Source organism: Fringilla coelebs (assembly GCF_963513975.1).
Source record: "Fringilla coelebs genome assembly, chromosome: 4".
Taxonomy (NCBI): domain Eukaryota; kingdom Metazoa; phylum Chordata; class Aves; order Passeriformes; family Fringillidae; genus Fringilla; species Fringilla coelebs.
Genome location: NC_140032.1, coordinates 23,422,035 through 23,437,607, shown reverse-complemented (window position 1 = coordinate 23,437,607; position 15,573 = coordinate 23,422,035). Strand labels below are relative to the sequence as shown.

The 15,573-nt window shown below is 45.2% G+C and overlaps 1 protein-coding gene across 2 annotated transcripts; it reads left to right on the top strand.

Moving 5' to 3' along the window:
* Positions 1-4,641: 4,641 nt before the first annotated feature.
* RBM47 (RNA binding motif protein 47) lies at positions 4,642-14,436 on the top strand (the record flags this gene model as incomplete). 2 transcript variants are annotated; one of them, XM_084203800.1, is made up of 4 exons in its annotated part: positions 4,642-5,785; positions 7,230-7,436; positions 11,000-11,202; positions 11,573-14,436. In XM_084203800.1, 4 exons carry the CDS (start codon positions 4,657-4,659, stop codon positions 11,816-11,818), a joined length of 1,785 nt encoding a protein of 594 aa, XP_084059926.1. In that variant the 3' UTR covers positions 11,819-14,436. The 2 variants fall into 2 exon arrangements, with proteins under 2 accessions (XP_084059926.1, XP_084059927.1); XM_084203801.1 differs by lacking the exon at positions 7,230-7,436 and having other exon boundaries at positions 4,657-5,785.
* Between the last annotated feature and the right edge of the window lie 1,137 nt (positions 14,437-15,573).

The following is a 15,573-nucleotide window of genomic DNA, read 5'->3' as shown; positions in this document are numbered from 1 at the left end:
TGCCAGCGGTTGTGTCACCCACGGATGATGCCACTAAATCCATGTAACACAAAACTGGAGGGATGAATTAAGTCCAGACATAAACAACCTCACTTTATAGGAGCACGTGAGTGAGGCAGACACAGTTACTGCCACAAGGACGCTGGCTGTGTCCCTGTGTTTGTAAAGGCCTGTTTGACCACAGTAGGATCAACAGAGGAGAACGTGTCTGCCTAACTTCACAGGGCACTGCCCAGTGCCGGACTAACCCAGGGATAAGTTCCTTTGTGGACTTTGGGCATTGCTTTCTTGATGGGGCCCCAAGCTGCCTTTGCCCTGGGACAAGGGACATCACCATTTGGCCCTGTATTGTTGTTGATCAAGGTGTGGTATTTCTACTTAATAAAATACCTGTCTCGGTTAATCAGCCTGCTCACAATATGCTTTAGGTCAGTCACCACCAACACAGTAAGCTTGCCATTTAATATTCTGGGATGTGGGAAAAAAGCACCTTTAAAGAGAAGGTAATTAATGTTTAGGGCAACAACTATTTACATCCTTCCTACTGGCAGCAGAGGAGTTTCACAAGCAAGGTGAAGTGAAATTTGAATGGTTTCAGTGAAACGTGTATGTCTGTGAGCTCACCTGTGCAAGGAAGGGTCCTTGGAACAGAGGACTGAGGGGCTCACATGCCTCACTCCTGAGAGGCTGGTAAGCCTCACTCCTGATGGGCTGGCAGATATTAGCATCCATCTAACATGGTGTGAACAATCAAGCAGGATTTACCTTTTCTGAAAAGAAGCCAAGGACTAGTTTCAGTCCTGATAATGAGTCATTTAAAACTTGGCTGTCTCCAAAACATAACCTTTCTTGTTAAAAATATTTTTGTCTGTCTCTCTTTTTTTGAATCTATGTTATCAAGATCAGGTGTGCCTTCCTCGTCAGAGTCTAGAAGCCAAGCACTTATATTTCACAAGACACTGCATTTTAATGGAGATTAAGTTTTTGCCTTTTCTAGCATTAATCTCACTTATTGGATGCTGGAAATCAGTTTGGCTTTATTAAGGCCACTAGACCCATATTACCAGCCCAAGCCTTGTGGAGACCCACAATACAGGGTAGCAAGTTTTTATGATCAGTTTACTGTTGACTTATAAAATGTGCAAGCAGGTTTGAACACTTTGGAAACTGGTATTTTCAAGAACTGTTTACTTGAGAGGGATTGCATTTCAGTCTGAAAAGGGTTAAATTGTGTTGGTAGCCCATTTTGAAAGGCAGTAACAGCAGGAGAGAAGAGCTCTCAGACCAGACAGTGTGTGCATTTTCTCATCAAGCTACAGATGATCATTGATGATAAATGTTCTGGTAACATTTATCAAAGTGTTGATTGTATAACATGGCAATGAACAAGTTGTTAAGTGTGTATTTAGTTACAAAAATTAGGGCTCTATGGGCTCTATAACTTTCTTAAGGAGTATTTACTTATGAAATCCAGCTCTATGTAGCTGCACAGGAAAAAAAAAAACAAACCAGATTTGATCATGAATCTTGATTCAAAATAAATTACATAGGGATAAATGCATTTCAGGTTCACAAGGAATTTTTAATTATGCACTATCACAAATGGTGTGTGGCAGTGTCTGCAGCAGAGGTGGCCAGCAGCACTTAGAAGCAGCTTCAGGCACAACTTGCAATATGAGAAATCATCTTGCTGGTGCAATGCAAAGTGCTAGAGAACATGCAATCACCTGAATGGCCATTGAATTACCAACTGGCTTCTGGGGGTCAGGGGAGATTGTTTCATCTCCCCTCACTCCACAAACCCAGTAGTCATCTGTAGCTTTCCAGACTGCAGCCCCAGACACAGAGCCTTGCAGATAACAGAGATATAGAGACTTATTTTGTAGGTTGATCTAAAACAGGTAGTTTGAATGGAATTGGTAATTTTTAAGCTTAGCCAAACTTGGGGTGATAAGTACTTGACTTGCCAACAGGTGGCTCATGTAAAGGTAATGATTATTTCCCACCAAAGTGTTTGTGTAACTAGGTTTGCTTTTATTCCAAGAAAGGTGAAGTTACACTTCTAGGAGCAAATTGTCAAGTGAAGAATGAAGCTGTTTTACTCTGCCTTAACTTTCTTAATTATTTCAAATAATTCCCAGGAATAAAATTTAAATGTCTAACTGTTAAAGGGTAATATTTGAATCTGAGAGAAATGTGTACCAACAACAGTTCAAGAAGCTATCCATAACAGATCTGGCTTCAAAGGAATTGTGATTAGTAAAGTATTGCCTGAGCATCAGCATCACTTTTACTGCTCTCCACTTCCTTTATCTTCTCTGCTCTCCATATTTTTAAATTAAAATTACTCTGAAGCATCAGCATGCAACACTCACAGCCCAAAAACACGTGCAGGATCAGGTCCTACCCCAGACCAAAGCTCAGAGGTTTGGTTTCCCAGTCCCAAACGCATTTAGGAGATGAACCAGGCCCAACAGTGTTTGCCCTGGCTTGTGCACCTCTGGTTATAGACCAGCACAATTCTGGACAGCTCAGGAGCTTTACTGAAAAAATTCTGAGGTGCTGAGGTTACTAGGATTTTAATGGATTTTGTGAACCATACAAATCAGACTTTGGTGCCTAAAATTTGTGCCGACATTTTTGTGAACTTGGGCTTGCTGAGCTAATGAAAAATCTTCCTTGGCGGCCACCAATGCAATTATGGGAGAGAGAGAAACCTGTGTCTCACTGAAAGAGAAAATTGTATAGAATAAATAAATCTCTCTGAAGTTTCATCCTTTTTTATTTAAAATAAAAAATAACCCTGTCAAACCCATCTACTGGGAACATTTCTTGCAGTGGTTTGCAGTGTCCTACAAGGGTCAGTGTGTTTTGACAGTTCCATCAACAGACTGGTGATGAATGCAAGTCATGACAAATAAATCAGTGAAGGAAAGACAGATGGAGTTGTAAAAGACAATGGGGAGGAGCCAATTGTGTAACGTTCAATAGGTGGGATCTGCCCAAAAGGCAGTTGGGATGGGGCTGAATGCAAGGTTGCGGCATTCAGAGTAATAAACACAAGTCATACCTGCCACATGGGACATAACCAGAGCAAGTAGTGCTTCTATAAAGGATTTGAGGTTAGAATTGAAAAAACCCCACCCAATTCCATGTGACTTGCCAGTGAGAAGGTGTGAAGAAGCAGGCTTTGGCCAGACAGAAACTTGGGGAGAGGAAGGAGGGATGATCTTCATCCCTGTATATGGCAAAGGTGAAAAAGGCTGAAGCTCTAGAGAACTGTCCAAAGACCAAAAAACAATACTTTTAGGTGAAAAAATGACTAATTGTGAGCTTAGCCTGCAAGTGACTTAAATATCACTGCAAGGCATAGGCAGAGGTCTTGAAAGACTCAGTCTATCTAATCCTATCTGGAAGCAAAAGCCAAAGAAATTCTCCTGAGAAATACTGCACACTTGCTTGTATGATGGAGTGGTTAGCAAACAAGACATACAGGGATGTGTGGTTCACATCTCTGTGATTCCTTACAGCCAAGGTCCTTGTGGAATATGCAATTTACTCACATAAATGCTATAGCACCTAATGTGCAAATAACACTAAAATGTAATGGTCCATGTCATATACAATCACTTGTATTAAATTGTCTGGTGGACCACTGCAGCTTTAAAAGTCAATGAACTAACCACTCTCAGAGTCCAAGGTGTCTTATTTAATTGTGCTCAGAAAGAAAGCTCACTGTCTTGCAGTTTTGGTTAGCATGGTCATTTCCTGTATGTCTACATTTCCTGCTCTCTGCCTCTGTTCAAATGCAGAATAAGGTTTCTGAGATTTGCCTTCCTCTTGCAGGCTTGCAGTGTTGTGCTTGGTTTAAAGCACAGCCTCTCATAAAGGGGTGATTCTCTTCAGCTTTTGTCAAGTCCTGCTGTAATAATGGAAGAGACAAACATGTCAGACATTGTAACACAAGGAGTAGGCAACTCAGAAGCTTGTCAGATCACTCTTTGCACAAGAGAACAAGAATTGTCCCCACCCCTGCTGCTAAAGTGTATTTATTATTTCCTACTTGACAGTTACTGCAGAGGTCTAGAGGAGCAAGGGGTTTTTACCAAATGGAAACTGTCTGGTGCTTCTCATGCATTTGCCACCTTTCACCATGGAATATGGCACCTGGTGTTCGTGCTGTTCAGGAGTAAATGGATTAACTGATGAGTGACTGAGAGGGAGAAGAAGGCTCTGTGGGGTACCTCTGTCTTCCTGTCAGTATCTTCTTCCTCCCAATTCTGTGCAATCTCCTTCCTACCATTTCAAAGAGGTTTTGAGGTGCTTGATGGCATTCATTCATGTGCCTTTGCTGTCCTGTGACAGCAGCTCTTGATGCCTGGGATGTGTGGGCAGGTGATCCTTGGCCATTCCCTCAAAGAGGATCTTTGCCTATGTCCAGGATGCACTGTCCCTGCCACATCACTCTTCAGGTTGGCGGGGCTTGTTCCTCTGTTTTTCTGCAGCCTTAGTCCCAGCTTGAAAAACAAACTTGCAGAACAACTACGGGAAAATGAAAGAGAGAGGTGGAATTCTCATGGTAGCTAACAGCTTTTAACAAGTTCCTTCCTTCTTCATTTGCCCAGGTTTTATCACGCTGTGAATGAGTTTGACACCATGACTGCTGAGGATTCCACTGCAAGGATGAGCAATGATTCCACCAATGTGGCCACCACAAAAGTCCCTGAAGGCGTTGCTGGCGCGCCCAACGAGTCAGCTCTGCTGGCCCTCATGGCCCGCACTGGATACAGCATGATCCAGGAGAACGGGCAGCGCAAGTATGGAGGCCCCCCTCCCGGCTGGGAGGGCCTGCACCCTCCTCGGGGCTGCGAAGTCTTTGTGGGCAAAATCCCCCGCGACGTCTACGAGGATGAGCTCGTCCCCGTCTTCGAGTCCGTGGGTCGCATCTACGAGATGCGCCTGATGATGGACTTCGACGGGAAGAACCGCGGCTACGCCTTCGTGATGTACACACAGAAGCACGAGGCGAAGCGCGCCGTCAGGGAGCTGAACAACTACGAAATCCGCCCCGGCAGGCTGCTGGGTGTCTGCTGCAGCGTGGATAACTGCCGGCTCTTCATCGGAGGCATTCCCAAGATGAAGAAGAGAGAGGAGATCCTGGAAGAGATTGCCAAGGTGACAGAAGGCGTGCTGGATGTCATCGTGTATGCCAGCGCCGCAGACAAGATGAAGAACAGAGGCTTTGCCTTTGTGGAGTATGAGAGCCATCGAGCAGCTGCCATGGCCAGGAGAAAACTCATGCCAGGAAGGATCCAGCTGTGGGGACATCAAATTGCTGTTGACTGGGCAGAACCAGAGATAGATGTGGATGAAGATGTCATGGAGACTGTTAAAATCTTATATGTGAGGAATTTAATGATTGAGACCACAGAGGACACCATTAAAAAGGTGTTTGGTCAGTTTAACCCTGGCTGTGTAGAGAGAGTGAAAAAAATACGCGATTACGCCTTTGTGCACTTTACAACCAGGGAAGATGCCATTCATGCCATGAACAACCTCAATGGTGTTGAACTAGAGGGCTCATGCCTGGAGGTTACCTTGGCCAAGCCGGTAGACAAGGAGCAGTACACTCGCTACCAGAAAGCAGCAAAAGGAGGGGCTGCAACAACCTCTGAAGTAACTCAGCAACCTAACTATGTTTACTCTTGCGATCCATACACGCTAGCATATTATGGATATCCATACAATGCCTTGATCGGGCCCAACAGAGATTACTTTGTGAAAGGTTAGTAAGCACAATTAGGGGATGTGATGGGCAGGTTTGATCTTAGGCTCAGCCAAAGGACAGCCAGTGCCACACAATTTTTTCTTAATACTCTTGTATAGGCCTTTTTGTCACATTCCTGTTGGGCCTTACTTTAGTTTATGACTGCACAAAGTGTGTTTATCTATAAATAACTGCAAATGTACAAGACAGTATGAGAGAGGTATCAAATATATAGGGTTAAGAATAGGTAAAAACCAAGCATGGAATGGGGAACAGAGGGATCTGGATTTTATGAGTGATGTACTAAGTCTACGGATTCCATCGTCTGATGTCTCCTTTCAAAGAGCTGGATCCTATGACAGAGTGCTCTGGAGGCATGGGTATGGTGACCTATCCAAAGGGAAGGAGGTTAGGGAAAGCCTTAGTTAGGAGCTCTCTAGGTGTCATTTACCTTCCACATTAAAATGACAGCAATGCTGTCCTTCATAAAGTCATTTGAGAACTACAAGCAGAAGGAATCACGTGAGTGAAAAATAATTCTTTTATTATGTATACCTTACTTAGTTATTGGTTACAGTCATTAAAAATTAACCAAAAATCACTTATTCATAAAAAAACCCTAACAGCTATAAATAGTATTATAATTACAATTATCCTGTACTTACAGGAATTAGTTCCCTGACATTTGATGTGTATTCCCATAGAAGAAGCAATTTAGCATAAATATATTCTTAAGGTACCCATATAAACCTAGAAGTATTTTTAACCCTAGTAGTTCAAGAATTTCAGCTTCTTCTCAATTTCCAGATTTGCATTTGCAATGAACTATGCCAGAGTTGAGTAATAGTCTAAATATTCAATTAGACCATCATAAAGTATATCAATACTGCAGTGTTCAAAGTACTGTCATAGCACATGCGGAGTCACTAAGATGAATAAAGGCAATATTTTTGGAAATGTATTATATGCACCTAATAAAATAGCAGAGAAAACAATTAAACAACATAAGTGAAAATATATGCAGTCATGGGACAAAGTTGATTAAAGGGCAGGTGTGACCTTGTGCCATCTTGGCAGAGTCCCATTGCAGCCAGCTGACAAGTTGGGTCTCCTCTGGAGACAGCTGAAAGCAGAAGCTGTTCCTAAAGCACAGAAATCAGCCAGAGGATCCCCTCACTCTACTGACTGCATTGAACCTGTAACATTCGCTATAAGAGTTGCATGAATTTAAATGAGCAGTTAATATATGCTCACAAACATCAAAAGCTAAACAAGCATAGGCTTACTGGATGCTTCTTAGGCACTTCTCTTTTCCTAAGCAGGGTCACTAAGACTCAATCATACTGACTTAAGCAGCCACATTTCTAAGTGCAAGCCTCCAGATTTCAGCCTGGGGTCACTTGTGCTCCCCATGGGGCTGTCACTCTCCATTATTCACCATCTTCTGTGTTGTTATCATAAGCAGGCAGCATACGAGGCAGAGGGCGAGGTGCAGCTGGCAACAGAGCTCCGGGTCCCAGGGGCTCCTACCTGGGGGGATACTCCGCCGGCCGTGGAATCTACAGCAGGTACCATGAAGGCAAAGGAAAACAGCAAGAGAAAGGATTTGAACTGGTTCCCAACTTGGAGTTACCTGCAGTCAATCCAGTGGCCATTAAGCCTGGTGCAGGTTAGTATGTGTAAGAAGGGGAGGAAAGGGCAGGCCCCCACTCCAAGCCCCGTCTCAAGCATGTGAGGAGCCCTCCAGGGCCAGTCCACAGCTGCAACTGCAACAATGGGGGTGGCCCCAGGGTTGGGGCTCACAGCTCCCCTGTGCTGAGTGCCTCCTGGCCCTGGCCAGACTCTCTTCACACAAAAGACACACAGCGGGATAGGGGACACAAATATCTGAGAGTTCTTCAGGCCAAAGTAAAAAGGACTAAAGCAACTCCCTGTCCTCTTCTCGCCTTTTGGATTTGTTTAGAAGGAAGCAGACTTTCCTCTCCTTATAGTCCTGGAAACCAGAACGTGGTGACTAAGATCAATCTTCCTCTCTTTTAATGTCTTCAATGCTAATTTCACCCGAGGAGATTCCTATCCTAGATCTCCAGCCAGCCTGGAGCCCTGCCCTGTTTAGTCCATCTTGCTCCAATGGTATGAGGCTGAGAAAAGGATCTGGGGCTTTCCTATTGCAGGAAAGTCCCTGGGTGAGGCAAGCTCCTCCATCTCCATCAGTGGCATGGAGAAGGAGCAAGGCAGGGAGCCCTCAGGGTCCATCTTTGCAGCTGTGCAGCGCCTACAGGAGTGGTCACATCTCTGCTGGGCTGTGATGGGCCAGTCCAAGGGCTGGGGCAGGGACTGCCTCCTTCTGCTGCTTTGTCAGCTGAGTACCCAGCCATGGCCATTCCCAAGTGAACAAGAGGAAAGATGAAGCTCTGCAATTCCTCAAGATCCTGTTTGGAAAGATCTTTGTTTGAAAAAGTAGCCTGAGGAAGAAGGTCCTTGAAGGGGATGGGGACCCCATCCTGAAGCACTGATGTCTTCTCTCCATTTTTCTTTCCAAGTAAACTGTAAATGGCAAGATGTAAGCATTGCTTAATAATGGAGCTACTGTGGTTTCCCAAAACATGTTTCATTTATGTCAGTGAAAATTACAGCTTGCATCTAATGAAGTCTGTGAAGAGTACCTCATGGCAGCTGGATGAGACAATATCAGAAGTCTAGAGACAAAGGAAGGCTGTTAAGATTAAAGCTGGAGAAAGATCAGACTTCCTGAGAAAACTGCCCACTCACCACCAGAAAATATTACCGCTATGTGTGTTTGCAAAGATACTTTAGGAATTCCAGGTATTACTAAAGGATGCTTGAAAAGTGAGCTTGGAAATGCATGCTTATTAGTGGTGTCTATATTTCATTTGACTGCCAAACAAAAGCTTGAAGCTCAAGTCAAAATGTTTCTGCACTTGAAGCATGTTGAAATTCAGATTTTATTTTTATCAGACCTTCCCTGTCATATGGTTCCAGCACAGTCTCTGAACACAGCAGCACCTGGTCTGTTTTCCCCAGTGAGATCAGGTGATCTAATAAGAGGTACCACACGCAAGAGTTACCTCTGTTATTAAGAGGGTATGACTTTGAAAGCACATTACTGGAACAGAGGAGTAGAAATGTACTGACTGCTAAGTTTCCTGCCTACTGTTTAGACCAACCTTAAAGCTCATTTCTTTGCAAATAGTTGGAATACTCCTGGGAGGTCACCCCAATACCCCAGATGCCTGCTACTGTTTTTCAGCCAGAAGTTATTGCAGAATGGAGCACATGAGCTCTTTGCCTTGGTGAGAAATTATTCAGGATATTTAAACCAGAGATAAAACCGGTTTGACCTGACCAGGTGGACTCTGCTAAAGAACTGGAAACCTCATGTGTTGGGGGTCTCTGCTTGAGGAAACAGTGATAGTCCACTGGTGGAGGACACATTTCTGCCTGAAAGATATCTGATCAGCTTCCTGGTTGCAGTCTCCAGGATCAGAGCAAGAATACTGCTCTCTGTCACTTCCTTCCACCAGCCATAACTGCACTTTAACATTGCAGGTTTCATTGCACAGAAATAAACCTGTGTACATATTAAGCTTCATTTCTGGCTTAGTGGCTGCACCTCCCATAAGTGCCAACGCCACCTCTTAGTCCATCATCTATTATTTATCAATTACTTTGTTTTCCTTGTGAATAACCTTACTGCTAAAAAGCTCACAAGATGAACAGTGAAGTGTGCAATATGAGGCAATGATGCAAATCATAGCATCATAGAATGGTTTCTATTGGAAGGGACTTTTAAGAGCATCTAATCCAATGCCCCTCTCATGGGCAGAGGTGTCTTAAACTAGATCAGGTTGCTCAAAGACCTATCCAACCTGAACTTGAACACTTCCGATAATGAGCTGCACAAAACCTCTCTGGACAACCAGTCCAGTGACTCATCACCTTCATTATAGAATATTCCTTTCCTATGCTCAGCCCTTTTTCAGTTTAACCCTGTTACCTCTTGTCCTATCACTACAGGCCTTACATAAAGTCTTTCTTATAGGCCCCCTTTAAGTACTGAAAAGCTCCAGTAGATGTCTTTACCCCAGAGGTATCTTTTATCCAGGCTGGACAACCCCAGCTCTCTCAGACTGACTTAGCAGAGGTGCTCCATCTCGTCTAACATCCTCTGAACCTGCCCCAACAGGTTCACATCCTTCTTGTATTGTGGGCTCAGAACTGGACACAGCACTCCAGGTGGAGTCTCTCCTGAGCAGAATAGAGGGGCAGAATCACCTCCCTCAACCTGCTGGCCACACCACTTTTGACACAGCCCAGAATACAGCTGTTTTTCTGGGCTACAAGTGCACCTTGCCAGGCCACGTGCAATTATTGTGATTACTGGGAATGTTCAGCAAAGAATGTTTCTTCCCTAAGCAAGCCATGAATCTCCATTTTGGTCCATGTACAAACTCACTCTACTGAACACTATTATTGTGACCAGAGCCCTTTGCCTGAAAGACCATGGCTCTAATTACATCATGTTGTCCAATTTTGGTATGAGGGAGAATTCCCTAAAGAGAAGTTTGTTTGATTTTTTTTAATGTCATTAAGTAGATTGATCCGTAGCAGACAGATGGGATAAAACATATTTAGCCAAGCTAGTTCTGAGAAATGCTAGTCAAAGAGCTCATATTTTCACAGGGTTGGCCAAAGGATGCCATGTAAAGCAGACCCATTGCTGCCTGTAACTTCTGCAGCACAAACCACAACTTTCTGTCCTGAAGCAGCTCTTCCTGTGGCAGCTACATATTCCTTGATGTCAACAGCTGGAACAGGGACCTCACTGGGACATTACATGCTCTTACCCCTTGTTCTCGGGCCACTCTCAGCCAGAGGGAAGGACAGCAGTGGTCAGAAGGGGTTGTGTAAATCTGAGTCACAGCTCCCAGTCCCCAGGAGGACTCTGGCCCTAGGATATTCATGGCAGGAGCATGGGGGAAAATGCTGGACCAAACAGCGCTGAGCCTGTCACTGTGCATCAGCTATGGTGCTCCCATGCATGGGAGGGAAGAGGTGCCTTAGGTTCCCTGCCTCCACAGAAGGATAGCTGCCTGATAAGAGCAGCACAGGATCACTGCTGGAGAGTTGGCACAGCTGGGAGGGAGAGTCTGTGACAACAGGTCCTGGAAAATCTCTCCCGATGTATCTGATATGTCTGGTCTCTCCTAGTGGCCATCCCTGCCATTGGTGCCCAGTACTCCATGTTTCAGGCCGCACCACCAGCCAAGATGATGGAAGATGGCAAAATCCACACTGTTGAGCACATCATCAACCCTATAGCTGTCCAGCAGGACCCAGCTAGCGCAGCAGCTGCCGCAGCAGCCGCAGCCGCAGCTGTAATACCAGCTGTCTCAACACCTCCTCCCTTCCAGGTGAGCTCAGCACAGAAATCCTGCTTCGCACACACCCTGCTGTGCATACCCAGGGTGGGGGGAAAGCCTAGTCTCTTGCCCTCCTTCCATTCAGGACAGGCTCTTGAGCATGTCACAGTGCCCAAGAGCCCTGAAGTTCATCTGACCTGTCTTAGACTCTGCACACTGGGCCGTTCCTTTCCCCGCTGTGGAGGACCCAAACTGTGAGGGAGGAGCAGCTTCCCGCGGCAGCCTAACTCTCAATCAACAGGGAACATACTGCCTGCCCTCTCCATTACCTCCTTCCCTTCTGGGGGTTTGCCATTCGGGGCATGGAAGTGGGCTGCCACAACAAAGTCCACGTTTTGAGGTCTGAACCCTTTCCTTCCAGGGCCGCCCCATCACCCCGGTGTACACCATGACTCCCAGCGTGCCGCGGATCCCTGCCGCCGGGATTTACGGGACAAGTTACGTGCCCTTTGCGGCGCCCGCCGCGGCCACAGCCACAATAGCCACGCTACAGAAGAACGCTGCCGCCGCCGCTGCCGCCTACGGGGGGTACGCCGGCTACATCCCGCCGGCATTCCCAGCCGCCACCATCCAGGTGCCCATCCACGACGTCTACCAGACGTACTGACACTGTCGGCAGAGGAGCGTGGTGGAGAAACACACACTGAAGGAACACTTTACTATTTATGAAGAAAGAACTGTCTGCGAAAGAGTAAACATGTGGGCTTGGTAAAACAATGCAGAAAAGTGAAGAATGTCATAGAAAAACGTGTTTGAAATATTTTCTATGCTTGAAGTTTTCACTAACTTTTGTAGGCCATTTTTAAAAATTTAACATGCCTTTATTCATACATTTCCAAAGGACCTTGGTGCATCCAGCCCACCGCTGACATGCATTTATATGCACTGCAGTAGGGTTGCATAGGGTCTTTTTTTTTTAGCAGTTATATTTTCAATATATTTGTGGTATGAAGGTTATTTTTTAGTAATTTCTGCACTCCAGAGATGTCTATTTTGTAGTGCCTTTAATAATATATCAGCTATATATTAAAAAGCACACCTGAGCAGCTAGGGAAAGTTTTAACAATATATTTTGAAGAGTATATTCAATATTTAAAGAATACATACCTTAGTTTTTTTGTTTTGTTTTGTTTTGTTTTTTAAGAAGAAAACAACAAGTACCTTATTTAAAAATTATACTGGAAAGTGCAATTTAAAAAATGTGCAAGACCTCTGCATTTTTTGCTGGCATTAATACAATCTGCTCATTCTCATTTGAAATCACAAGTAACTAATATTGCCTGTTTGGAAGGAAGAGAAAAGAAAAAAGCCTCCTCACACATACCTCTTCACAGTGTGATTTGCAGGCTTGTTTTTAGCTAAAGAAAGGCTCCAAGTTTTCCTTAGCAACTGGATTTTCTATTTATTGAAGCTACTTGTAGTTGCAGCATGCACAGAAACGAATAGCCGACGTTTCGCGTGAGGTGTCTTGACTTAGATCTTCATCCAGTATAAAGCCAAGGCTTTTTCTCAATGCTCTTCATTTTATTCTTTGAAGTATATGTGGTAGTGACCGAGAACGCGTGTCGCTGTTAGCAAGAGTAGCCACGCTCTCACCAAGAGGATGTGCAGCATTATTTACTCATTGCTCCATCGTGTTCCATGAGAAATTTCAAAGGTACTAGGGGTGGTAGTGATACTGGAATTAGTGAAACAGGGCTAGCCTCCCTCCCAGCTTCCCTTCCACTCTTAATTCCCCTTCTCCACAACTGGAGTTGTACGTGCACATCAGGGGTGGGAGTGATTAGACCCAATGATTTTAAGACATAGAGCTTGTAAATATCTTTTAATATACATTTTTAAAGTCATTTTATGTTGCAAATTTACATGGTATGTGGTTTGCCACAAAACAAAAACCTTTTATTGCAATGTTATAAAAAAGTTTGTTTTATTAAGAAGTAAATATATTCTTGCAGTGTTTTGTGGCCTGTTTAAAGGCTTTTATTTAGTAGTGCAGTGAATGTAAAATAGAGTAAAATGGTAAAAAATATCTTGCCCGTTGTATGAAGTGCATCAGCTCTACAAACACAAGTCTGGTGACAAAAGGTGAGAAGCAGGGAGTCAGTAAACAATGTTCCTTTACTTTTTGAGGTATAAGTACATACCAAAGGGGTTTCACATTGGCCATATTTTGACAACTGAACCACTTCTAGACAGCATTGAGCTCAGTTAAGTGACCTTTTTAATACACTGCTTTTTCTTGCCTCAAAATTGAGCAGTTGTATTTTAGGTGCTCTTGCTCAGACAAGCTGAGCTCCCCTTGACCCTGTCAACCCATTAGCAAAAGCACTGTGAGGTTACCCATTAGGTTGGACTCTGCCCCTCCACGCCCCCTTCCAGGAAACTTTTATTGTCTGTACCCGCACATCTGAAAGCACACCCAGACCTCACCCCAAGGTCCTGCCCTTGTGTAGGGCGAGAGAGGAGGAGATCTGGGCAAAGCCCGAGGGACAAGCCCCCAGCCAGGGTCCAGCACTGCCTCCTCCAGTCCTCCAGTCTAAGGTCTTACATGGCTCAACACAAAACACCAGCATGGGTCCTTGGGCCGTGCCCAAACAGCCCTGGGGCCAGGAAAAGGCACTCCAGTGGTCTGGGCTCTGCTGGCCCACTTCCAGCCCCACGCCATGGCTGACCCCCAGAGGAGAGAGGAAGGGTGATGGCTCCCTTCCCACTAATCCTCTCCCTGCCAACAGGACAAGGGACCTGCTGCTCACAGAGATGGCAGGAAGAGAAAGGAGCCAATGAGGGAAAACCGTGAGGTGTCCCCAGCCAACAGCGGGTGCTGCCCATGCCAGGGTAGTAGCAGGCAGTGCCCAGGGATGGAGGCAGGACCCAGGCATGCAGGCAGCCAGGTCATGCTGAGCCTCCTGCCCATGCCTGTCTTGACATTTACTTCTAAACCATTTCATGTACACTACTACTGAGGTAAGTCTAATAACTTGAAATGTGAACATCTTTAGGTTAAGAACAAACTATTCTAAGAAAAAAAAAAAAAGTACTTATAAAAAAAAAACAAAGCTAGTGTGCCTTATTCTCAAAAGAGCTGATATTTTAGATATTTTATTGTATCTCTCTTCTCTGTATTGTCAGAAGCCTCTGAGTTTATTTAGTTCTTACTCCATTTATGGTACATTTCTAGGATGTAGTGAATAAAGCATTCTTTAAAAACAGAGACTGTCACTTCATTGCAACGTCCCACTCTGCCAAGGCTGTACTCCCCTCCAAGCTGGGAAGGGGGTTTTCAGGCCAGGAGGGAAGCAGGGCACTGCAGCCAGCATCCCTGCAGGCACCTGCAGGGAGGGGAGATGAATTGTCCCACTGACTCCTCTGTCCCACCACCTGCAGAGGACAGTGACCTTCCCAGCATGTACACTGGGCATCTCTCCATTCTTCCAGCATCCTCTGAACAACCTAAGTCCCTCCTTGTATGCAGTTTAGAATCAGTGCCTAGATGTGGATGGAGCTGGAGCTAATATCTCTCTGTGCTTTCCATCCACCCAGTGCACAAATTCCTGTATCTCTCTTGTATGTCCTCACTGCCAGGCAGGAGCACTGGGAACTGGTTCAACCTTTTCATTTCAGCATGCTCCAGGCTTCGAACACACAAAGCTAAGCTGCACCTTATTTGCAGTGTTCTAGACTCCCTGGATGTTTCCTTAGTGTAAATACCCCTGGAGAAAATTTCTGCAAACACCAAGTCTGTGGAGAAGAGAAGTCTGAGGCACTCGTCCTGGCTAACCAGAGAGGTCCCAGTTGCTGGAATATATCAAATCTAACAACTATCTCCAAGAAGGAGTGGAAGGAGAAACCTCCATCAGGAGTGACCCACTTAGCTGGTGAGGCAAAGGCTGTGGAAGTTGTCTAACTTTATTTTAGTAAAGCCTCTGACACTGTCTCTCACAATATTCTCCTGGAGAAATTGGCTTCCCATGGCATGAAGGAGCACAGCATTCACTAGGTAAAAAGCTGCCTGAATGGCCAAGCCCAGAGTTACACCCACAGATGGAGTTACATCCAGCTGACAGCCAGTCAGGAGCAGTGTTCGCCAGGTCTCAGCACTGGGGCCAGTCCTGTTAAATGTCTTTGTTGAGGGCCTGAACAAAGGGACTGAGTACCCATCAGTCAGCTCACAGGTGACACCAAGTCAGGTGGGAGTGTTGATCTGCTGGGGGGCAGGAAGGCTCTGCAGAAGGACCTGGTCAGGCTGGATCCATGGGCCAAGGCCAACACTATGAGGTTCAACAAGGCCCCTGCCAGGTCCTGCACTTGGGTCACAACAACCCCAGGCAGTGCTACAGGCTGGGGCAGAGTGGCTGGAATGTG